The sequence below is a fragment of the Carlito syrichta genome, unplaced genomic scaffold (assembly GCF_000164805.1).
Source record: "Carlito syrichta isolate Samal-C Ts95f unplaced genomic scaffold, Tarsius_syrichta-2.0.1 Scaffold316145, whole genome shotgun sequence".
Taxonomy (NCBI): domain Eukaryota; kingdom Metazoa; phylum Chordata; class Mammalia; order Primates; family Tarsiidae; genus Carlito; species Carlito syrichta.
In genome coordinates this window covers 130,036-156,617 of record NW_007260241.1, presented here as the reverse complement: position 1 = coordinate 156,617, position 26,582 = coordinate 130,036, and the positions used below count along the sequence as shown (strand labels likewise).

The 26,582-nt window shown below is 40.5% G+C and overlaps 1 protein-coding gene across 1 annotated transcript in view; it reads right to left on the bottom strand.

Annotated features, from left to right (window-relative positions):
• SLC44A5 (solute carrier family 44 member 5) overlaps positions 1-26,582 on the bottom strand; it is a 125,961-nt gene that overhangs the window by 73,768 nt on the left and 25,611 nt on the right. The window contains exon 2 of the mRNA XM_008073782.2: positions 6,037-6,110. Within this exon, the coding sequence (XP_008071973.1) occupies positions 6,037-6,085 (49 nt within the window). The 5' untranslated portion in view covers positions 6,086-6,110. The remainder of the gene's footprint in view (positions 1-6,036; positions 6,111-26,582) is intronic.

Below are 26,582 nucleotides of genomic sequence, written 5' to 3'. Positions count from 1 at the left end.
CAGACAAATTATCCTTTCACTCGTATCAAGGAAAGCATGTAACAGAAGTACCAGGAGTGAGTATTATTATCTAACATCATCTCCCACTTCCAAACATTTGCAAAGCATGTTCCTGTTGTGCTCTAGGGTTGAGTCAGAAGTTGCAGTCATTAAAAAGCCCTCTGTCAAGGAGAAAATGTGATTAGACCAACTGCCTGCACTGACACTTAAAAATTAACTGCAAATCTGTTTGGGGTAGCGAAGGCATTCCCTGAACACTTGCTGGTTGGGAATGTTGGCTTTCCAATCATTATTCTGCATCCCTTAAAGGTACATTCTAACTGTTTTAATATGTGAGGAACAGGCCTGCCAAACTGTGCTCATGGCTTTTTAACACAAGCAATTTACAAATGCAATGAAGCAGATAATAGGACACATGATACCGAATTTGAAAATCTGTGTTGATGACACTGCTGCTTCAGAAACATTTTTGGAAACAGCCCTGCACCCAGTTGCTTAGATAAGGAAAATGTTGCTGAGCATTTCACAGGCGGCCTCTTCCATCCGATGGTGAGTAGAGAGTCATGTCCTTGAGCAAAAATCAGTCCCTCTCATACTAACAGCATTCCACGTACGGTCGTCTAGAACGCATGCATTCGGCAAAATACAACAAATAGCAAAAAATCTCACTCAATACTAAAAAAAAAAATCTGCTCAAGTAACAGACAGCTGTATGCTTTCTTTTTTAAATGAAAATTTCCAAAATAAAAGTATAAGCTTATAATTTAATTTGCAGACATTTATATATTTCTGCAAATGCAGACATTTTTATATATATATATATTTATATATATATTAAAGAATGCAAATGAACATTTAATACTGGCTCTGATTATAAATACAAGAATACATTTCTCATTTAAAAAGCTTACCAGGACCATTTAAAAAATAATGTCTTACATTTTTATTGGGAGGTGTGATTTTACTTAACTAAAACAATGTTTCCAACCTGTTAACCGAGAAGTAGGCTCATTTTGGTTTAAAAGTAGACTAAAAGCACAGTGGAACTTCCTGTTAGTCATTCTGCACCACCAGTTTCCCCTTTCAAGGAATACTGGGGTCACACCACCAGCCTCCTATTTTGGAACCACAGAATGCCTGGTGAAGTACAAATGGCTAATCTAAAAAAGACAAGAGCTAAGGATAGAAGAGGGTGTGAAAAAGAGGCCACCCTGTGCATTGTTGATGGGAACGTAAGTTGGTACAGCCTTTATGGAAAACTGCATAGAGGTTCCTGGCAAAAGTATAAATAGAACTACCGTATGACCCAGCAATTCCACTTGTGGACGTTTTCTTAGTAGCTTTGAAATCAGTATGCTGAAGAGATGTCTGCACTCCTATGTTCACTGCAGCATTAGTCACAATAGCGAAGATATGGAGAAAACCTAATTGTCAATCAATAGATGAACGGGTAAAGAAATACATGTGTGTCAGCATATGTGTGTGCATATGTATAATACACAAAATAAAATATTACTCAGTCTTAAAAAAGTAGGAAATCCTTCCATTTGTGACAACATAGATGGACCTAGAAGACATGATGCTAAGTGAAATAAGACCTTATGCTAAGTGAAATTTGAAAGACAAGTACTGCATGATCTCTCTTATAAGTGGGATCTAAAACATTCAAACTCATAGAAGCAGAGGGTAGAATGGTGGTTGCCAGGACGAAATTAAGAGATAATGGTTGATGGGTATAAACTTTCAGTTATAAGATCCATAGCTTCTGAGACCATCTGTAGAATATTAACTATAGTTAATACTGGATACTTGAAATTTGCTAAGAGGGTAGCTCTTAGTGTTCTTACCAAACATACACGCACACACACAAAAGTAACTAGGTCAGGTGATGGATACGTTCATTAGCCTAATTGTGGGAATCACTACACAAAATATATGTATATCAAAACCCCATGTTGTACACTTTAAATACCTGCATTTTAATTTGTCAATTATCAACAAACCTGAAAGATAAATTAAAATTTTATATTTATGTGTTCATTTATTAATAAGATAAACAGTTTACTGCTTACTTGTATGAACAGAATTTTAAAATCATCTTGGAATTATCTTTTTTCTTCAGTAGGTTACTTGAGTGACCTCTCTTAGTTATGGAAATGTGATTTTTTCCTTCCTCCTATCCCTTGGGATGCAGAAAGACCCATTTGCTTTAAGAGAAGGAAGTAACAAGACCTCAAACTTTTCTCCCTGAGATTTCAACTGAGGATAGATCAGATTGGCCCTGAACTAGATCTGTTGGCCCAAAAGGATGAAAACACCTCCAAAGGGAACGTCCCATGAAGAGAGACACTGGGATGGTGTCAAGGTTTAGCAGCAGAGCCCTGGAGTCAGACTTGCTTCTGATGAAGCAAGAAGCCATTGTGGACGCAATCATTCTGCCCTTGGGGCATGTTTCAGGGAACAGCGGCTAAGCAATGCTGAAGACATGCAGAGCCTTAACCCTGGGTTCTGGTAGAGGAAGCCACTTCAGTACCAGAAAGAGCTAGACGGGCAATGGACCATGAAATGATGCCAGATGGTACAACCACCACGCCAGAGCTCCTTTCCACTGTGAGGTCTCTCTCTCCACCTAGAAACTGGAACTAGGACAGCTCTCTCCTGGGTGTTTTTGGACAGTTCCAGTGAGGAAAGAGTGTGCTATGCTGGATTTCCCTAAGGATGGAAAAACAGACACGTGCACCTGTTACTGCCCTGAACATGAACTTGAACATGTACTTCAAGAGTGGAGTCCAATTTGGAAATGACGAGGCCACATTTGGCCACTTTATCATTAACCATTCTGTTTATTCTATACAACCCCATGAAGGATTTAAAGCTGAATTATGTAAGCCTCCTTTTCCCCTACTTTCCGGCCTACAGTCTCCAGGAAGCCATGGTGGCATTCCTTGAATCCTTTGGACTGCTCTATAAATTACGTGCACGTCAAGGCCCTTTTCTGTCCTTCTTTGGCTTAGTTCATCTCTCTGTTAGGGAGGCAATCACAATCACAAGCCTGACTAGAATCCAGAGGAAGGAACACAGACCTCACTTCTCCACGGGAAGAATGACAAAGAATTTGCAGCCATGTGTTAAAACTACCTCTGGCCCCCGTTGCTGAACATTCTCTCCAAACGCAGACACCTGTATCCTCTCCCAAGATCCCAGCAGCCTCATCCAGCTGCAGTATCAGGATCTCGTCTCCTAACGCAAGTCCAGATGTGGATAGGGCTCTTCGGCGTTGGCTCCTTGTCCAAGGATGATCCCCTTAGTCAGATCACTGAGCCCTCAGGTGCGCCTGCTACTTCTCACATCACCCATAGCAGCAGTGCTGCGGAACTTGTCACCCCTACCCTGCTTCCGAGCGGTGTCCTCCCCACTCTCACTGACAGCCTCCTCAAAACCCACTGGGCTTCTGCACACCATCTGGTCTCAAAGCCCATGCCTGGATTTTAGGTTTGGTTAAGCCAGAGTCCCACTCCAGGTACCAAATTTTGTTCTCAGTGGCGTAATATAAAAATTTTATTTTGTTTATGCTTTAGGAGTCAGGAATTTGGGGAAAGGCTTAGCTCTCCCTTGGGATCTCTCATGCTGTCAGATGTTGACTGAGGCGTCCGTCATCTGAAAGCCCATCTGGGCTGCTGGTGGACACTAATTATCCCTGGAAGCCCAGCTGAGCCTGCTGGCGAGGCCCCCCTACTGGTGGCTCCTCCTTGTAGCTTGGGTGTCTCTCAGCATGGAGATAGTTCTGGGCTTATTTGCATTAACTTTCTTGTTAACTTCTTACCTTCCCCGTTAATAGAGATAATTACCCCTGGGAAAGATTAAACAACAAAAACAAACAAACTTTGGACTCCAACTTCAAGTACTTCCTAAGTAAAGACAACAATAAACTAAACCGCTCCACTGGACGTCCATTTAAAAAGAAAACAAAATAAAAACGTATTGAATGCTACAATTGTGCTATTTTGTATACCTGATGCTAGCCAAAGGAAAAAGCATAGCACTATTCTTCTTCTTTTCTCTAGTTCATACAATAATTTAATAGCAACCATCAATGAAGTGGGAAAAGGAGGGCTGATATCATAAATGCTAGTTTGATCGTCCAAGAAGGTGTGGTTATCTTCTTCCCAACCTCTACTGCAGGTATTTGAACAGAGATCTCTGCTTTCTTTTCTTCAGTTGAATGTTAAGTGTCTATTGCATTCAGATATCACCCTAGCTGGCCATATTCCACATAAAAGGCAAGGAACAGTTCCTTGTCAGCAGGTTTTGTGAGAAGCATGGCTCTTCCATGGTAGCACTTCTTTATGAAAAGATCGTGGATGAAAGATAAGTCTAGGAAGTTACTGAGCTCATAAAGGTGGCAGAAGGCGCCAAAATTCTCATGCCATCAGTGAAACTCATTTAGCACCCTTTTTACCCAAGTGAAAGTGTATATGTTTTTTCATGTTAAAAAAATTTTTAATGCTTCTAGTAACCTCTGCCAGTAGTTTTCCTTCATGCCTCTTTTAGTCCAACATTGGCTATAACTGAAGAGTTAAGTTTATCTTGGAAACAAGCCAGTGATGCTATTTGTAATTCAGGGATGAGGAACGTAAGTACACTAGTAAATCTTGTGAGTCACTCGTTTTAATCCGTGGTGTTGGGATTCATTTGAAGGTATCACTGAATTAATCTAATCTTGCACATAGCTTTTCACTGAGAAACATTTGTCCTCCAATTTCCTTAGGCGAATTAAGACATTTACAAACGGAAGCTGACTCTCATGAACAAAAAGGCAAATTTCTCATCTTGCTCCAGAGGAAATAATGGTATGCACAGCTCTATTGTGTCTACAGGAGAGTGGCTATGGTTTTTCCCCACTCGATATGAGGACAAGAAGCATTTCTCTGTGGACTGCAGCAGACTCGATTTAGGCATGGAGGAGAGACTTATTTAATTATGGAGTCAGGCCCCTTAGTAAAAAGATTCGGTCACAGGATGAGATCTCTGTGAAGTTCTTGTGTGCATTCACACTTTTAGATTATGGGTTGCTGTAGAAACAATATGGTAAACATATTTAAAATAAACTTATTAAAATGCAGAACAACTAGGTTGTACAACGGCAGCAAACAGATGACGGCCCAGAACTATTATGCGGCATGACGGGTGCGGCCCGGTGCGCTTTCATTTACTCCTCATAACAGCTTTGGGCAGTAAGTCAGATTTCCAAATTTCCCAGGTGGGAAAACCAAGGTCAAGTCACCAGCCTACGCTCATCAGATAATATGAGAAACCTCTAAATCTGCCCAATTCCAAACCTTCTTTCTCTCACGCAACACATTTAAACTCTACGATGAAAAGTGAAAACACAAAACATCACATAGATAAGAAAGAGGTGCCCAAAAGTTAGAGACGATAACATTTTCTGTTTCCTAAGAAAATCCATTTTGTCATAATATTTAATTTAGGTTATATGTTGTGCTACAATGACATTAATGTTTAGAAGCTAAAGTCCTTTAAGAAATGACCAAAGAATGTTCTGAAGACCTTAGAAAAGTGTAATATTTACTTTTGTGATTTATGCACCTTTTTCGCTCCCTTCCTATTTTCCTGTCTTAGTTTTTTGAATTCTTAATAATTTTTCCTCCTTTTAATACTTGCTCATAAAAAGAAGTTTATATAGTGACTAAACTGATCTAGGTCCTGGTTCTTATTAGTAAATAGCAACATGAACGTAGTCAATTGCTTAGTTGAATTTCAAAAGTAACAAGGATTAAAGAGAAAACATAAGTTTTTTTTCTTCTTTACTGAAGTTATTTAAGTTTGCCTTTGACTAAGCTGTTTTGTGTTTACTTTTTATTCTGTCTGCTACTCAGTAAGGCTCATTCCCTGCAGAAATGACAGCAATCAATAATAAGGAAAGTTTTAGAAGAAAACAGTTAATTTTGAACATGTCATTGACCTAGTGACTCCATTAGCAAATGTTAAGTATTTTCTATACCTGCGTTTACTCACCCACAAGTCCTAAAAGAATGTAGCCAGCAATGAACAGTAGGAATACCATGCAGCACAGAACATCCGTACAACTCCTACGGACAAAAAGGAACAAAGAGTTACAAGGAGCCCCAAATGACTTCGTGTTTGCTGCACAAAGCAAAGGAAGGGTGAAAAATTACAGTGGCATGCTATTTTATATTCAGTACTTCTGAAAGGTAGATCAGGTGTTTTCCTGTCATCCAAGACTTTTGCAGCCATGGAGGGATCACAGTCCCTTAATTAAAGAAGCTCCCTCTGAATTCTTAGAGCTTATACTCTCTAAGTTCTTTATCTGTAAAATATTTTTAGAGATCAGAGAATGCCAACACCAGGTAGCTATTTTTCATTTGAAATTGCAGTTTAAGCTTCTTGACTTTATGATTTCGCTTTTCACGCCTCCCCGGCACATGGCATAAAATGATGAGCTATCCCCCATTCCTTCCTGTCTCCTTTTTCTTTCCATAGACCAAAGGGGACCCTCAAAACACTGGCTTTATTTTCTGGAGGGCAGGGCCCTTTGTAGTACAGGCTTTCCCCGCTAGGAAAATGTTCTAGGAACCCACTGGCATGAGCGTATCATCTAGCGTTGTTAGGGGAGGCTGCGTGCAGTATCAGGGAAGTCGGGGGTGGTGGTGGGTTCTTTCAACACATTTGCCCATTTCATGATGGGCGATTTGCGAGCGCACCTGCCCACGCTGCACTGAGTGTTCAGCAGTTTTTGACCAAAGTGGCATGACCCCCATGCCGCACCCTCCCTATTCACCTGCTCTCGCCCCAAGTGACTTTTTTTTGTTTCCCTAGATGATTCAAGTCCTCCAAAGAAAACATTTTGCCAAAGTGGAAGACGTGAAACCAAAAACAGCAGAAGCTCTAAGAGGCATCAAAATGGACAATTCAAAGACTGTTTTGAGCAGTGGAAAAAGCATCTCAAAATGTGTATTGCATCAAACGCAGAGTCCTTTGAAGGCAACTGAAGTCTAAACATGTACAAATAAATATACAATTTTTAAGTGAATAGATTCTGGTTTTGGGGGAGTCCCCTTCTGTACACATTGTAAGGATTATATTATTAAATAAAGAATTGACTGCATTAACTTTCTATGGGGAGTTGAGTTGTAACTGTTCTACCAACAACTCATATAAAGCATTAGAAAATAAAGTGCTTATTAAAAATCTTTCAATGCTTTATTAAGGTGCGATTTTTCTAGCCGTCCTGTAAGTTAAATACTGTCAATTTAAGTTTAGAGAAAATTTGAGTCAGAGACACTCAGTGATTTGCTAAAGGTCACACACAAGCCAAGCCAGGATCCAGCTGGGATACTGAAGGTTTTCAACCATAATATTTCCTGTTCCCCATATTCCATCTTGTTCGGCGTGTAAGTGGTTTAGAAGGTCGAAGCTATGTCTCGAGAGTGAGCAGCAATGCTGTTGTTCTTTATTTAAAACTTAATGAAGAATCTATTAGCAAAGGAAAAGATCAACCCATTTGACAGGATTAAAATCTGCACGCGAGAATTTTCATAGCAAAAAGCTACTGATCTTGTGGGCATACGGACACGTTCTAGTCTTTTTAGCACAGGCAGATTCCAGCCATACCATTTTTTAGTGGTGGTGGTAGAAGTAGCAGTGAACAATAATTGTACAGTAAGAGGTACCGCAATACCCTGCAATGATAAAGTCCTGATACAACTTTATTGCCTTCATATACATAACTCTGTGAGTTTCCCAAGAACACCTTTAGGTTATTAGGGGCAGTCAAGTGAGTTGATTTACTCACGGTGCATGAGAGAGATTGTTACAAAAGAAGGCACCTATCTAGGTCTCCAATGCCTAACCTTTTTTATTTGGTAGTTATGCTAAAATTGCCATTTTCTGTAACGTGTAAAAATAGCGACATCTCAAATTAATCACACACATTCCTATAATTCTTTACTTCACAAGAGAAAACAATCCCTTCATAGAAAAAGTTAATCATGGCTAAGCCAGAAACAAACTCTCATTTGTTTCAATCCAGTTTCAGCCCAGGAATTTAATATTTCATTTGCCTTTAACAATGATGAGAACAGTGATCACAAGAGAAGGAAGCAGACACAGTAGTTTCCTTGGGTTGATGACCACGGAAAGCAGAAGCCTGCTTGGGTGTGAGGAGAGTATCTGTTCCACATGTGTTCTGACAGCCTACTCCTGATCAGGTTCTCACCCTGTCCGGGCAGTTGTTAAGTACCCTGACATCCAATAGGATATGCCTACAGGTAGGAACTCAAGGAGGTGGAAAGCAAGACTATCAGTGTGCTTTAATTAGAAATCTTGCAATTGTCAAAGCCCTTGTGTGTGACCCTAAGTATCAGGAGGAGGGAAAGGGGTATGACCAGCAGCACTGGCAGGTTGGCTGCCTTCCTGGCATCATGTTTATCTGAAATGCCATATGAGTACATCGATCTATGCACAGTGGATCCAGTCTAAACTATGACGCATGCAGTAGTCTCCCCTTATTCCTGGAGGCAAGACCCCAGTGGATGTCTGAAACCGAGTATAGTACGAACTCTCCATATACTGTTTTTCCTGTACGTACAGACCTATGACACGGTTTACTTTATAAAGTAGGCACAGTAAAAGTTAGCAACTAATAATAAGATAGAGCCATTATAATGATATGCCAGCATCACCACCCTTGCACTTTGCAGCCTCAGTGAGTAAAATAAGGGTGAATTGCACATAAGCACTGAGATGCCGTGACAATCTATCTGACAACTGAGCTGACCCCTGTGTGGCCAAGGGGACATGCTGGACAGAGGGGTGAGTCGTGACCCAGGTGGGGTGGAGCTTGGCGGTGTGAGATTCCACCATGCTACTTAGGACGGTGGGCGATGTGAGACTGACACATTGTTTGTTGCTGGAATTTTCCATTTCATTTTTTGCACCAAGGAATTTTCATTTCATTGCTTGTTGCGGGAATTTTTCATTTCATTTTTTGCACCAAGGATGACCACAGATGACCATGCATAACTCAGCCTCACAGAGCAAAGCTGCGTCCCGTGAGGGGAATGACTGTATTCATGATGACTTAATGTTGCATATTACGATAATGTTATACATTTATAATGTTAGAGGGCCGGTGCAGGTAGAGCTAAACATCTAGAAAGACGAATGAAATTTACCAATTTCAAAGGACAGAGCACAAGGAAAGAAGCAGAGGCCAAATGGAATTTTTTAAAGAAGGAAAACCCTCACTCCTTGACTACGGGCACCGATGGCTGGGTATCAGTTTGGGTTTTGGTTTCCTTTGGGGTTTTGCACTATGATGTTTCTTTTTTTGGTGCCGAGGATACACAAAATCATCGCGGACTACCAGGTGCCCACAAGCCATTCCCCAGCAGTCTCACCACAGTGGGATAGCATTTCTCAGTAATTTACACCAGAAGGTTTCAGAGGCTCTATTGTGGGGCCAGGAAACATACTTTATTCAAGTTTACTGCATTTTGTTGGTACACTGCTTTAGAGAAATGGCTTTCTCTACCCCATGACTAGACTGATTAATTTTGTTTTATTAAAACACAAAAGGATGTTGAACAAACTGAAAATTATGAATGGAGGATTCAAAAGTCTCAAATAATCAGAACATTAATAGATATAAATTTATTTCTGTAGTATTTGATTCCTTTTATTGTTGTAGAAATTTTCTTTTAAAAATATTTGTGTGTGTGTTTGTGTGTGTGTGTGTTTTCAGGTAATAACAATTACCTGCTATTTTTCATTAATTTATCAGTTTCTCTCCCTTTCCTCATATATATATATTCTCTCCAGAAAAAACAATTAGAAAGTTACTGGAAAATTGAATTAGAACAAATTATAAATTATAGTTTGGGCACCATTTGGTAAGCCAAGCAACACGGAAGAAACTCAGTTCAAAGTTTTAGAAGTGGTAGCAACTCATCATTGTTCCTTTCCATTTCAGGGCTGCTGTCACAATCCTAAATGTTCCGTAGGAAATTAGTTACTTTTTTTTTGAGTTGGAGTCTCACTCCGTCGCCCAGGCTGGAGTGCAGTGGCACGCTCACAGCCACCTCAATGTCGACCTGCTGGGCTCCAGCGATCCTTCTGCCTCAGCCTTCCAAGTAGCCAGAACTATAGGCGTGCGCTACCACGCCTGGCTAACTTTTTTGATTTATTGTAGAGATGAGGTCTCGCCAAGCTGCCCAGACTGTTCTTGAACCCATGGGCTCAGGCAATCCTCTCACCCCGGCCTCCCAAAGTGCTGGGATGACAGGCTTGAGCCACAGCGCCTGGTCTAGTTACTTTTTAATTTCTTAAATTTGGATAATTTTTTTAACTCTCCAGATGGCTATTGAGATAACCGGACGATGCAAACTCATGGCTGAAAATCATTCTGAACCCTTTTCTGGCTACAGGTCTGCCACAACTGGGCCTTTTCTCAGGTGAATACATTTTTACTTTCACAGCAAGTGCGAGGAATCACTGTACTAAGCTAAAAATGGGTTGCATCCCACTGGGTCCCAGAAAGAAGACAGAAAGAATAGTTATAGAGAAATATGCCCAACTCTCTCCCTCTCCCTCCCTCCAAATCAAAGCCCCACTTTTTCAAAACAAGTTGTTCACACCCACACTCCTCAGAGCCTATCAAACTACTCAGATCGGGCTGCCCTGGTACGAACGTGTCTTCAAGTCAAACGACTGAAGTGCTATTGCTACCTTATTTCTGCTTTCCACATGAAAACAAGAAGAGAGAATTCCAATTACATGTGCATTAGTACATTTCCCTTTTCATCCTGTCTCTAATCCACAAATACAGTATGCCAATAGTCGCCTCGACTTAAAGCGTTGGGGCTTCCCTTTGACTTTCCCTTTTTCTTAGCTTATCTTTTATATTCAATCGACAAGTTCTCTTGACTCCCTCTCTGTGATGTGTCTTTCATCCACCCCTTCCTTTCTCTTCTTGTTGCCTGGACTACGTCCAGGGTTTCATATCCTCTCTTCAGACAACGGCCGTGGTCTCTTAATTGGGCTGTTGCAGGCAGTCTCTGCATGATCCATTTCATTCTTCACATCGCTGACATCACTGGTATGTGATGGCATCACTTCACTGTTTAAGAAGTGCACCCCCCTCTCCATCGCCCACCTAATCATCTCCGAATGCTCGAGTGTTGTGCTTAAGAACCAACAGGCTCAGTCCTAGTTCAAGCCCCAGACTCTCTGACTTTACTGCTCACTCTTCCTCTTCCATGTGCTTCAGCCAGTTTGGACTTTTTCATTCACTGCTACACAGTGTACTCTCCCTTGGCCACTCTTGGGGCTCTCTGCCCATGGCCCCTCTGGACTGCCCCTCCGGGGGCAACTCTATGCCCCGATTTGCATGGGATAGCCAAGATACACACCTGTCGTCCTGAAGTAGCCACGAAAAACACTTCCAGTTACTCCCACAAGGGCCCCCGTGCAGATCTCCACCTCATCCCACCCTTCAAATGGGCTCAAACGTCACCTCCCACATGAAGTTTTCAGCCAGAAGAGCTCCCTCTCATCTCTGCAGACCCACAGAACTTTCTTTTGTATATCTTTAAGGCAGCAACATTCCACCTGCCTAGACCAGGGGCAGCAGACTATAGTCTATGGGCCACATCTGGTCTCAGTCTGTTTTCATGCAGTCTGTGAGCTAAGAGTGCTTTTTATAGTTCTAAATGGTTTTTAAAATCAAAGGAAGAATATTTTGTAACATACAAAAATTAAACAAGATGCAAATTTCAGAGTCCGTAAGTAAAGCTTTTTGGAAAATAGCAATACTCATTCATGGATATATGGCCTAAGGCCATCTTGTGCTCCAATGGGTGTTTGGTTGCATTAGATACCATCTGCCCTGTACAACCTAAATATTTACTACCTGGACCTTTATAGAAAAAAGTTTGCTGACTTCTGACCTAGACAGCAACCTTCCACGGCAGCAATTAGCCAGAGTCTTGCATGCTGCAGACATACTGCAATTCCTGTCCCGTGAGTAATTAGTGAGACACACCTCTACCTGACAGGCCAATGTATCATAAGCAGGCTCAGTGAGAATCAAAGTGCTGTGTTTCAAATTTCAGATTTTTTTCCCCCCAATATAGTAAACATGTAATTTAGAGATAAAATTCTTTTGGCCAAGGTTAAGCATACCACCTGGACATCGCTGTCTTCTGTCAAATAAATCACTAAAACAAACAAACAAAACCCATTCGAGTTAATTTAGAGGTGACAAGAGCGTTTTGCTTGACAAGTGCATAGTTCAGGTCCACACTAGTTCCTATTCTCCAACAACTGTCGTTTTGCTTTCTCTTCAGGGGCAGCTTTCTACCCTCATATAGAAACTGATTCATTTGCTGGTTTTCTTTCCTTGTGGCAAATGAAATTCCAGTGATATCAACCATCCTGAAAGGTCATTAATACCAAGTATGACAGCGAGAATGGAAGTCCTAGAGGTCATTATTCCCTGACAGATTGTCTGTTGGTACCTAATGAGTCAGTTGAGGGACTATCCACTCCCTGTGATTCCATCTGGACGCTCGCCTCTCATCTGAAAGCTCTTGATGTCATGGGTACACCTGTCCACAACATGGCTGCATTTAGAGCCCAAGGTCCAGAAGCACTCCCCTCCCGTGGTTCTGCTGGCACCTGAATGTTGCCATTAAGTCATCTGTTTCTGCTCTGAGTCTTACCACCAAAGTCTGTCCCCTGAAACAGACTGAATGCATCACTCCCCAGAGGCTTTTCTGGAGGATGATGCACTTTGGCACCATCTTACAAATGCATGAGATACAAACCACAGACCATGCCTTGAATTGGACAGATCATCTGAGTTGATACTAACTAGTCAGCTGACCCGAAGTAGTTTCAACTATTTGGGGTAGAGTCTTATGTATGTTTAAAAATATATATTTTTTTTCTATTTCACCCTCCTCATTAATAATGGAGAAACTGGTGATTTTGGAGAGGGGCACCCTCTAAGAACTTCTGTTCAACGGGGTTAATGGTAGACTTTTCCCTTGCTTCCAGTTTCTCTTCTTTGGAAATCCTAACATTGTAACAGGAAATTCTAGTCATTTAGTTAGAGCCTGAAGCAGTATGTAAATTCTCTTCTGTAATATTTGTACATCTATTTTATCTACTAGCTGGTTATACTACAACATAGCATTACTAGTAAAATAGGGTCATTATCATTATCAAAAGTAAAGGACTTAAACTTTGTAGAAGTCTTCATACAAAACCAAACATTCTCTCTAACTACTTATTGATTTGAAACTATTAAATATAGCCTCCATGTAATTCAGTTTAAATTTGAACCTAAGTGATGCATCTGTTAAAAATATGTTTGGATGCAAATACCAAAAACCTTAAAACCAATAGTGCCTTACATTCCAAGGAATTTATTTGTTCCATTCAACAAGAAGTGCTGTTATGGCAGCCTAAACTGGTGCACTACCATTAGCGACTTGACTCACCTCACTTTTCCACCCTGCTTACGCTCAGCTTGGAGACATTCATCTTCTGGTTTACACTCCATGTCTCAAGTTGACTGCTTCACTCAACACACCTCAATCTCTCTAATGAGTCTTTGCCTTTTTACTTAGAAAAGCAGGTCCCTCTTGGCAGATTTTCTCTTTAGTTCATTGACTATATCTGTGTCTCATGACCATCCCTACCTGGTAAGTGGCAAGAAAAAGTGTTTGGCTTTTCAGATTTTATAATATAGGAGGCAAGTAAAAACATGGTTTAGATGGATATTGAGTGAGACAAATTTCAGAATATATCACAGCTACAATAGTTTTAAAAATTTTCCTATTCTAACAATTTCCCGTCAACCCAAATGGTTTGTTCAAAGAATATGTGTTTTTTTCTTTGTAACTATTAATATTAAACATATTTTGTCAGATTAACATGGGAAAAATGAAATTATATATCCCCACAGAATCCAAGTCAAACTGAGATCCTTTCCCAGGAAACCATGTCCTAGAAGTGATAGCAATAACAGCAAAACAGCAAGTTGTTAGATCTCTGAATAATTTTGTACTCATTTGTTCATAATGCTTGACATTTATGTTCAATGGAATGGAATTTGAAATTTAAATCCAGTTATAGTAAATATATACAAATGCAGTTGTCATAAGTTGAATATTTAAGTACGCATCTTCCTTAAGTAAATATATATGTATATAAATTTAATCTTTAGATATAAAATGTATCACAAACTGTGCCAGTAAGTCTCTTCCATTTAAACATAAGACACTCAGAATAGCACCTTAATAGTAAGTCTGGGAATTAGGCAATCTTATACTTCAATACAATCATTAGGCAATCTAATACTTAAATTTTGTCCATGAGTGTTCCCAGCTGTCTCACATGAAAGCACTACAATTCAACATACAAACAGGTCTCAGTTCCTATTTCTGCCTTCTCCCCTGCCATTCTGAAATACAAATTTATAGAGGATCCATATTTTCCAAGACTTTCCAAGATGTAAGTCCTTCCTCCTCAGGGTTTCATAAAACCTCCCTAGAAAATTTCTTGAAATTTCTACTGTTTGCTTCTCTGATGAGATGTGTGTGTGTGTGTGTATACGCACGTGTGCATGTGTGCACATGTGTGGGTATGTATATAGGGCAGGAAAAAAGGAAGGTAAGACTAGACTATCTGGAGTGGGGGGAAGAAGACATATGTAAAGTAGAAAAAGAATACAATCTTAGCCTTCAAGGACTCTACTTTCACGATTTTAAAAAAGCGAGAAACACAACTGAAAGATTAACTTTAAAAATAAGTACAGTTTAAAATCTAGAAGTAAAAATAGGTACTACAGGTCAAAAGAATCCAGATGATCAGAGTGAAAAAATATCAGCATGGGTTAGAGCATGTGAGCTGCTTTAATTACAGGAACTGGGCTAAAGTCCTGAATTACGGAGAAGATTTGACTCACAGAGAGGAGTCAGGTCTATTCTAGGCAAAAGGAAGCAGAAGAACAAAAGTGCGAAATCACACATGGGCAACAAGGATGAGGAGGAGGCCCAGTGGGTGAGACATGGTAGACTAGATGAGGCCCTGGGAACCAAAAACAATCAACTCAAGCTTTCATTCACCTAACATAATCAACTCATGCTTTCATTCACCTAATACGAATGGGCGCCTGTTTTGGGCCGGGTCCTGCAGTGGACGCTGTGACTGCACTGGCGAGCAGACAGGCAAGACGCCATTTCTCATGGAGCTCACGGTTCAGTGTGGGAAAACGGATAATGAAGCGGGGAAGATCTATCCATAAAATGACGGCAGATTGTGTAAGTGCTAGGAAAAAAAACAAATAAGATACTATGAAAGAGAATATTAAGGATGGCCTACGCACAGAGGGTTCACAGGAAGGACTCTCTAAAGAGGCCATGGGACTTGTATTGGAGGCCAAAGAAACAGCAGTGCAAAAACCCTGCGGGAAAGTAAGATGAGAATGTGCCCTGGGGGCTGATGGGATGGCCAGTGTGAGCAAAACATCGGGGAGGTCACTTGCTGTGGTTTAAAAGTGTTGCTCCCCCCCCTCCAAAGTTCATGTGCTGAAAACGCAATCCCCAATGCAATCATTCTGGAAGATGGGATCTTAAGGGGCTCACTGGGTTCTCAGGACCCTGCGCACTGGAATGGATTCAGGTTGTGATCACAGGAGTGGCACTCCATGGGGGGAGGGGTGGGTTTATTACAAACGCGGTTTGGTCCTCTCCTGCTCTGCCTCTCTTGGGCATGTGAAGCCTTCACTGTTTCAGGATGTAACGAGAAGGCCCTCGCCAGATGCAGCCCCAGGCCTGGGACTTCCCAGCCTCCAGAACTGTCTGCCAAATAAATTTCTGTTCATTATAAATGACCCAGTCTGTGGTATTTTGTTATAGCAACACAAAACATGCTAAAACAACAACACAGAAGGTAGTGGGTACAATAAAACGACCGAGCAGTCCTCAGTGTGGGGGAGTGTGAACTTTTCTATCAGGGAAATACACCGTTACAGCATTTTGTATATTAAAGGACCTGACTATTCTTGACTTGGTTTGACACATATTATCTCAATTGGGTCATTATCACAACACTGTAAGGTTGATAGCAGGGCTATGGTGAACACAGCATTTTACAAATTGTCACTCCTGAATATAATTTCAGTTTTCTATTGGAAGTTCATGAAAAGGGAAGTAATATAACAAAACTGGTATTCTAGTTAGGTTGACCTGACACCAGAATGCAGAATGAATTGGGAAGAAGCATGTGGTTGGGACAGAGTGGTAGCCATACAGAAGAGAATGAAACCAGGGCCAGTTCTGTTTCATCAGCATCACCAGCCTCCTACGCAAGTCTGTTTTCCTGGGTCACCAGGATAATGTGAAAATGAATGCCAGAGCACGGGGCCAAAATGGATATGAATGGATGCCTCTCTATCAGTTTTTCACACAGAGGGAAAAAAAGGATGCTTACGTGCCATTTGAGCACCACATCCTATATTTATCTCTTCTACAGTTTGCAAAGTACTTGTTCCACTTTTTTTTATTATGCCAACATGATAAAAGTGTATTTTCTCCAAGCTCTTGGAGATCAAAGACCATATTTTCTCAGTTTTCTGCTGTGAATGTGGTTAGCTGGCATCTGGGTTAGCTGGCATCTGTCTTTTCTCTAATGGACACAGGAGTTGTTGCCATATTGCTGGTTTTAGTCCCCGAGGAGACTGGCCTTCACTGCTCCTAGATGTGTACTGTCCACTATGAACAATACACATGACAAGTTATTGTACTGTGTTGTTTCTAGCTCTTGTCAATGGCAGATAAGGCGGCGAAGACAAGATAAAGAAGAGAAGAGAAAGAGAAAAGAAGTGACATCTGGAGGCAAGACAAAACCAGAAGAGAAGTAAGCTACAAGGAGATGTAAAGAAGAAAGTGAGAGGAGGCAGAAAGGCCCCTGATGAAAATCCAAAGAATCAAAGCAACATTGCAAAGGAAAAAGGCAAAAGAGAAGAAATCAGAGAAACAAGATCAAGAAAACTGCAGACCATAGCTGTGATATGGGAAGTAGAAAACAGAGGCTGCACAATTAAGGAAGCTTACTAGAATCTGTTTGGGTTTGGAGAAAATCGAAAAGCAGATACACATCCTGTTATAAAAGCAGCAACTTATGTGTGTGAGGAAGGCGATACTGAGGTGAATGGTGACACTAATTTACCTTACATTTATTTAATTTCTCTATTTTTACTTTACAGTTTAAGTCCAGTCTTTGTATCCATTGTTCCTCTCCTTAAAACATTTATAGTATATCCTTTCTAACACAACAACTGTTTGTCAGTCACCAAAAAGCCACTCGACAAACCCATGCATCTCTTTGTCTCTCCCATGACTACACTTGGAGAACTTTGTCTGTGCAGCCTTGGTCCCAGAAGTGTCACAGTTACAACTATCTCTAGTTTACTATTATTTAACATGGATAACAGAAACCAGGCCAGCATCCTCTTTCATGCTTTTATGCAAAAAAAAAAAAAAAAAAAATGCTAGTTCTGTAGTATTTTACTATTAAAAACTTGAAGCCTTGCAGACTTTCTCTCTTACCTTACCTTTCAGTTACCAGATCAATGTGCCAAAGTGTGTGGAAAAGCAGTCTGTCTGCAGACTAACTGACTCAGGGCTGCAGCTGTGGCATTAACAACAGCTGAAAGGCTAGCTAAAGACTCAAAAAGGCCACAGCAAATACGCCAGGCACATGCAGGACCTGATTTTTTGTTTTTTGTTTTTTTTGAGTTGGAGTCTCACTCTGCTGCCCAGACTGGAGTGCAGTGGCACACTCCCGGCCACCGCAGCCTCAACCTGCTGGGATCCAGGGATCCTTCCGCCTCAGCCTTCCAAGTAGCCAGAACAACAGGAGCACGTTACCACTCCCGGCTATGGACCCAATTTTACCTTGATCTACTCAAGTATTTGGAGTGGGAACTGGGGCTCCTGGGTTCTCTTCTCAGGAGCTCAAAATCAAATAACTCTGGCAACCCCTGATTCTTGATCATCACTTCTACAGAGCTCAGTGGTAGCTTTTCAGAATTCAGATCTAAAATCAGATCTACAAACTTGATTTCAAATTTAGGCAGCAAATTAATGTGATTGCTCTGTTTTAGCTTGTGTCAACTAAGAGTTGTTCTAGAAGAATAAAGGCTTAAGTTTAAGTGGTTGCACTGAAGATTTTAGTCATTATTCTCTGTCTTATCATGCAGCAAGGAGGGAGGAAGAAGATACTAAGAATGCAGCATCTTAGCGGCTGAGCTTTCTCTTGGAGGTAAAGATTTGTCTTGAGAATCACAGTCTGATCATTTATACTCTATCTACAGTTAACCCCTCCCAAATCTCTTAACCCTCTTTACCAGCACAAAGCTACTATTTCTACCCACAGCACAGAGTTGAGAAGGAAGGACTATTTATGCAACATCTGTAAAGACTGTAGAACTCTTCACAGAAAAAGGTGACACGGGGTGTATGCCTACATGTGTGTGTTTTAAAAAGCATAAAGGGAATCGACCTTCCACATGACCCTGCAATTCCCCTACTGGGAATATACCCGGAAAAACTCAAATCACTCCATAATAAAGATACCTGCATGCGTATGTTTATCGCAGCCTTGTTCACAATAGCAAGGGCATGGAACCAACCATGCTGCCCATCAAAAGAGGACTGAATTTTTTAAAATGTGGTACATGTACACAATGGAATATTACGCAGCCATAAAGAAGAACAAAATCATGAACTTCGCAGCAACCTGGATGGAATTAGAGTCTATAATACTGAGCGATCTTTCACAGAGACAAAGAACTGAGCATCACATGTTCTCACTCATAAGTGGATCTTGAACAACTACCGTAATACTATAAGAAAAGGATTGACAGTAGCAGGAAACTGCGGGGGGTAGGGGGGACAGGGAGGTGGGATCGACAGTAGTCAAAATCTGCCTGGGGAAGGGGGGTGCACACCTCATTAACAGGGGTACCTGCACAATGTATATGTGTATACCTAACCCTGGATTGTACCCCACAATTTTAAAATAAAAAAATTGCAAGTTAAAAAAAAGCATAAAGGAAAGCAGAAAACTGAAACTCTGACATGCATTGCACCATCAACTATCATTATACGTACATCCTTGTGCAAAAGCTGAAAAATAAAAAAGCTTTAGGGCCTAAGTGAGCTTGCACCAGTCTCCAAAATCTTTGTTTTTCTAACATCTAAGGTCTGAATTCTTCCAATAATGTTTAATATTGGTTCCCAGTTTACTCGGCAGACCGCTACAGCGTATGATAGACTTTGAGTGTCCCCTCACACATGACTTTCCCAGGAAATCATAACTGAGCACCCCATCCTTGCACCATGCCCTGTCTTGTCTTCCAGAAGAACTCTTTCGCCTGCACACGACTTTCATCTCTTTTGCTGCCGCTCAACCCTCCCCATGGCCTGCTCTTCCTCTGCCTGAGTCTTAGGGTTGGCTCATCTCAGGGCTTCCTCACGGTCCACCACCTTCAACTCTATCTGCTAAGTTTCTAAGCCTTCACTCATGACAAGCCCTACCCTTTCTCCTGAGTGCTGGCACCCTATTTTTTAACTCAACTGTCCCTGATTGGAGGTACCAGCAATGGCTCCCAGAGGCCCCAGGCACCTTCTCTTCTCTTTGTCCGTTTCTACCCACCATTCTTTCATTCAAGCTGAAACTTCTGCCTTGACTCTCTTTTCATCCTCCATGACTGGTGGACTGACAAATTCGACTGATTCTCCAGCCGACAATGTTTTGTTTCTTCCCCTCCCATCTCGCTGCCTGTGTGGAGGTCAAGGCCTCATCATCTCATGTCTGGACTGACAGCACACCCTCCAAACAGCTTCTTGTCTTGGCTGACCCCGGTCCACATGTTATTAAGCCAGAACTTGACATCTAAATCTATTGGTCAAAATCATCTGAGACTTTCAATGGCTTATAAAATAAAACCCGAACTTCTTAGCCTGGTCCTCGCTACACTGCTCAAAATTACTTTCATCTTTCTTCCACTTTCACATACAACCCATGCACTCTCAAAATTTTAGTGGTGTCTTATTTTGCCAAACCATATGAATGAATGCTATTGAACTGTTTTTGACCTAAGAAATAGCAATTGCGTAGGGCTCAACTAATACTTTTCTCTTTGTCCTTTTACCCTTAAAACTTGTCAAGACATCAAGACCCAGCCTAAATGCGACTACTTCCGTGAAGCGATCATTGGCTATGCTAGGCTAAAGAGCAGTGTGTTTCTCTGTGGCCTCTCCCCTCTGCCATAGTGTTGTGTTTTAATTACTTGTACCTACTGTCACTAGAATATGGGAAATTTGAGGGTAAAAACTTGAGACTTAATAAATGGACGGACTTTCTTTTTCTTTTTCTTTTTTCGTTTTAGAGATGTGGGGTACAATTCAGGGTTAGGTACACAAATGTCCCTTATGCAGACACCCTTGCTGGTGAGGTGTGCCCCTCCCTCCTCTGGCAGTTTCCTTCCATTGCCAATACCATCCCCCATCTCCCTGGCAGTTTCCCACGACTGCCAGTCCCTTTCTTACAGTGTTATGATCATTGTTCAAGGTGAATGGCCTTCCTTTAGAACTTGTTCTACAAAGAAGCTGGTAAAATTTTTTGGTTAAAAGTGGGAGGGAGGCTAGTATTCTGAATTTCATATATTGTAGAATGTCTCTTTCCTTTTTTAATATCTCCCTCCCCCCTTTTTACTTCTTACTGGATGATGTATTTATTCTTGGCAGATAGATTTTATGTGGCTATGAAAGAAATGATGACACAGTACCTGGCACATGGTCACCATAAGCCTCATTGTGCAAATATAACTCACAGAAAAGCAGATGTATAAGATTAGCCCAGCAAAACTTCAGAAGACAGCAAGAGGACTTAGGCGGCAGCCAGCAGGCGAATAATTCCTTTACAATCCTAAGGTAGTTTATGGCAACGTTCAAACCAAAATTGTTCTCAAAAGAAAACCCCAAGAGCAATAGAAATAGAAGAGATGAAGTGTGTACTTCAAAGGCTGGGCTTCACATATAACTAGAAAAGTATGCCTTCCAAGTTAGCATTTAGAATATTACACATTTTAAAGGTCTGATTTTAGACTAAGAGACTACACACACTCCAATTCTACAGCCATCTCTGTTACCAGGAAAATGCTACTTAACTTGGATGGATCCAGGTGCAGACAAGACATTAGATCAGGGCAAGATCTGGGACCAGGGCCACAGCAGGACTTAGACTTAAGGAGGATTTAAGCCAAAACTAGGTTAAAGACTCTGCTCTAACCAGTTTCCCTGCACATTAGTAAAAAGGTGATGGGACTGAATACCAGAAGCAGAGAGTTCTGATGCCTACACATGGCTAATTGCCAAAATTGATTTTAAAAAAATTAGTCAGAAAATTGAATGTAGCACATTTCTTAGTTGGGTTCGGTTGCTTATTTTTAATTATTGTTTTGTGGTTTTGCAAAGCCCCTTCCACACAAACTTAAGCCCAGACACTTAAACAAGGGAGATAAACTCATTTGAAAACACTGTTCTGGTGGGCAAAGTGGGCATCCCAGGTATCTTAATTGTTTCGGACTGCTATCACAAAATACTATAGACTAGGTAGGTCAATAGACAGATATTTATTTCTCACAGTTCTAGAGGCTGGGAAGTCTGAGATAAGTGTGTCAGTGTGGTAGGGGTCTGGTGAAGGTACTCTTTCTGGCTGCCTTAAAGAAAGAGAGCTAGCTCTCTGTTTTGTTTGTTTGTTTGTTTTTCTTATGAGGGTACTAATCCCATCATTAGGACTCTACCCTCATGATTCTCTCTAAATCTAATGATCTCCAAAGGCCCACTTCCAAATACCATCACATTGGGGATTAAGACTCTAACATATGAATTTCAGGAGGTCATAAACATTCAGTACAGAATACCAGGTAAGTAGCATTCTTCATAATAAAGTCAGAATAGACTCTATTCCAGGTTGGGTGCGCCACGCCTTTTTCATACAGTGAAATCTCTTTCAAAAAATACATTTGAAAGTAGTCATTTAACAAGCATGGAAAGCAGAATTAACCAAACAGGAAAGAATCTCAGAGCTTGAAGACCAAAATATGGAATTAACCCAATCTGTTAAAAATATAGAAAGAAAATACAAAAAGAAGGAGCAAAGCCTCCAAGAGATGTGCAATGATATCAAGAGGCCGAAATTATACCTGATTGGTATCCCTGAAGCAAGAAAGAGAAAATGGAGCACACCTTGGAGCAAGCATTCCATAGACTTTCCAAGAAAACTTTCCCATCTCACCAGAAATGTGACCTTCCAAACACAAGAGATTCAGAGAACTCCCACAAGGCATTGAATCAGAATAACAAACCCTGGTCACATAGTAATTTGTTTACACAAAGTAGGTATAAAAGAAAAAATCCTAAAGGCCGTGAGAGAGAAAGGTCAGATTACCTAATGGGGAAGACTAATCGGAAGAGTACCAGACTTATCAGCAGAAACACTACAAGCTAAAAGGGACTAGAGTTCAATTTTCAACGTTCTCAAAGATAAACAATTCCAACCAAGAATTTCCTACCTAGCTAAGCTAAGCTTCACCCATGATGGAGAATTAAAATACTTCCCAGACATCCAATTCCTAAGAGATTACACTGCTTCCACGCCAACTCTACAGAAGACATTTAAGAAGGCATAAGCCCCAAAAGACCATGTACTTCACAAGAGTACAGGCAAACACAGAGCCAACAGAGCAGATAAGGCACCTGCAAAATTGAAAAAACACACATATGTTAATACAAATGTTAAAAGAAAACAAAACAGCCTTATAGATGCCTTATGACAGGGATAAACTCTCACATTTCAAGAACTGGCCTGAACATGAATGGACCAAATGCACCACTGAAGAGACACAGAATGGCAAACTGGATTAAAAAAACATGATCCAACCATATGCGGCCTCTAGGAAACACTTCTCACTATAGAGGACACCCACACACTCAAAGTTAGAGGCTGGAAGATAAACTTTCAGGTGATTGGAAAACCAAAAAAAAAGGCAGGAGCTGTGATTTTAATATGAGATAAAAAACCTTCAAGCCATCAAAAATTTTAAAAGATACAGTAGGACACTACATAATGATAAAAGGTTCAATCCATCCTAAACATATATGCACCCAACAGGATCACTAGGATTTATAAAGCAACTGTGAAAAACACTAAAAGAGGATATTGACTCGAACACTATCATAACTGGGGACTTAAATACCCCACTAGCAGCTCCAGATAGCTCATTGAGACAAAAAGTCATTAAGGAGATCCAGAACCTCAACTTGACCAAATGAATTTAATAGATATCTACAAAACATTCTGTCCAACAACTACAGAATATACATTCTACTCGTCCACATGGAACATACTCCAAGATTGACCACATTCTCAGTTATAAATCAAGCAGAAACAAATTCCATAAGATTGAAATACCACCATGCATCTTCTCAGACCACAGTGGAATAAAAATAAATATCACCACCAACAAGATCCCCCCAAACACACAAAGACATGGACACTAAACAACATGCTGCTGAACAATTCCAAAGTCAACAAAGAAATCAAGACAGAGATTAAAAGATTCTGGAAACAAATGAAAAAAGACACATCTTACCAGAACCTCTGGGATTACATGAAATCAGTACTAGGAGGGAAATGTACAGTTTTATACACACACATCAGGAAAACAGAAAGATCTCAGGCAAACAGCCTAACAACACACTTAAGGGAGCAGGAAAGACAAGACGACCAAAATCCTAACTTCAGAAGAAGAATCTAGATCACAAATAAAAGGCCCAACTATAGGACATGAAGACAAAAATATCATAGAAAAAAGTCAACAAAACAAAAAGCTGATTCTTTGAAAGGATAAATAAGAATGACAGACCCCTAGCTAGAATGACCAAGAAAAAGAGAAAAAGTTCAGACAAATACAATTAGAAACACAAAAGATCAAGTCACAACTGCCCTGAAGAAATTCAAAAAAGATAAGAGATTACTATACACACCAGTACAGAAACAAACTCAAAAACCTAAATGAAATGGAGGACTTTCTGACACCAGGCAACCTCCCAAAGTTGAAACAAGAAGAAATTGAAACCCTAAATAGAACAATAACAACCCAAGAAATTTACTCTATCATAAAAAAAAAAAAAATCCCTGGGTCAAATGGCTTCCCAGCTGAATTCCCTTTTTTTTTGGATTTCATACATATATATATATATATATATATAGTTGTTGTTGTTTTAAAGATGTGGGGTATGGCTAGGTATGGTGGCTCAAATCTGTAATCCCAGCACTTTGGAAGGCAGAGAGGATTGCCTGAGCTCACAGGTTCGAGACTAGCCAGGGCAATTTGGTGAGACCTCACCTCTATAATAAAATAAATAAAAATCAACTGGGCATGATATCAAATGCCTATAGTTCTGGCTACTTGGAAGGCTAAGGCAGAAGGATTGCCAGAGCCCAGCAGGTCAACACTGAGCTATGAGCATGCCACTGCACTCTAGCCTGGGTAACAGAGTGAGACTACAATTCAAAAAAAAAAAAAATGTGGGGTAAAATTCAGGATTAGGTATAAAGTGAACATCATATAGGAAAAGTTTGGCCCTCCCTTTGATATCTGCTTTTCCCGGTTTGAGATCAGGTACCCTTTTTGATGTTAGGTCCTTCACACCCCTGGCAGTATCCCACTACTGCCAATCCCTTTCTTATAGTATTATGGTAAATCTTACGAGTGAGAACATGTGGTATTCAGTTTTTGTTTCTGTGATAGATCGCTGATAATGATAAACTCTAAATCCATCCAAGTTGCTGCAAAGTCCATATATTTGTCCTTTATGGCTATGTGATATTCCATTATGTATATGTACCCCATTTTAAAAATCCAGTCCAGTTTTGATGGGCAGCACAGGTGGTTCCATGTTTTTGCTATTGTGAACAGTGCTGCAATACACATGCTTGTGCAGGTGTCTTTTTGGTAGAACGATTTGAGTTCTCCCAGATATATTTCCAGTAGGGGGATTGTTCCAGCTAAATTCTACAAAATATACAAACAGGAGCTGATACCAAAGCTATTGAAAGTATTTCAGGCAACTAAGAAACATAGAACTCTCCTCAAGTCATGTTATATAGCTGACATCACATTGGTACCAAGCCTGGTAAAGACCCAACAGGGAAACAGAATTACAGTCCAATCTCCCTGAAGAACATAGATGCAAAAATTCTCAACAAGATTCTAGCAAATCAGGTCCAACAATGTAACTCAAGAATAATCCACCATGACCAAGTAGGCTTCATTCCTGTGACACAGGACTGGTTCAACATCCGGAAGACCATAAATGTAATTCAATACATCAACAGATATAAAAACAAGAACCACATGATTATATAATCCAGCATCTCTTCTTGATAAAAATCCTTGAGCACCTAGGAACAGAAGGAACATTCCTCAAAATAGTAAGCGCCATCTATGATAAACCCACAGTCAACATATTGCTCAATGGACAGAAGTTGGAGGTATTTTCCCTGAAAACAGGAACAAGACAAGGCTGCCCACTCTCACCTTTTCTTTTCAACAGTGTTGGAAGTCCTACCTACAGCAATCAGGCAAAAGAGGGAAATCAGGGGTATCCAAACAGGAAACGAGTAAATAAAGCTACCCCTCTTTGTAGATGATATGATCCTATACCTTGAAAACTCAAGGGAGGTTATCAAAAATCTCCTTATACTGATAAGTGACTTTGCCAAAGTCTCAGGGCACAAAATAAATGCGCAAAAGACAGGTGCATTCTTATACATCAACAACAAGCAGGCAGAGAACCAAATAAAAAGCACAATCCCATTCACCATAGCCACACACACACAAAATGAAATACTTGACATCTTCCTAACCAGAGAAGTGAAAGACCTTTACATAGAAAACTACAAAACACTGCTTAAAGAAATCAAAGAGGACACGAACAAATGGAAACACATTGCATGCTCATGGATTGGAAGAATCAATATTGTTAAGATGGCCATCGTACCCAAGGCAACATGATACCCATCAAATCACCAACATCATTCTTCTCAGACCTGGAAATGACAATACAGAAATTCATATGGAAACAAAAAAGAGCATGAAGAGCCAAAACAATCCTCAGCAAAGGAAACAAGTGGGAGGTATCACATCTTCAGACTTTAAGTTTTAAAGTCTGAAATAATTTTGTTGCAATAATCAAAACAGCCTGGTATTGGTACAAGAATAGGTATTTAAACCAATGGAACAGAATAGAGATTTCAGAAGCAAAAACTTTCGCTCTCAATCAACTCATCTTTGACAAAGCCGTCAGTAACAACCACTGGAGCAAGGAGACCTTATTCAGCAAACGGTGCTGGGAAAACTGGCTGACCGCATGCAGAAGAATGAAACAGGACTCCCATCT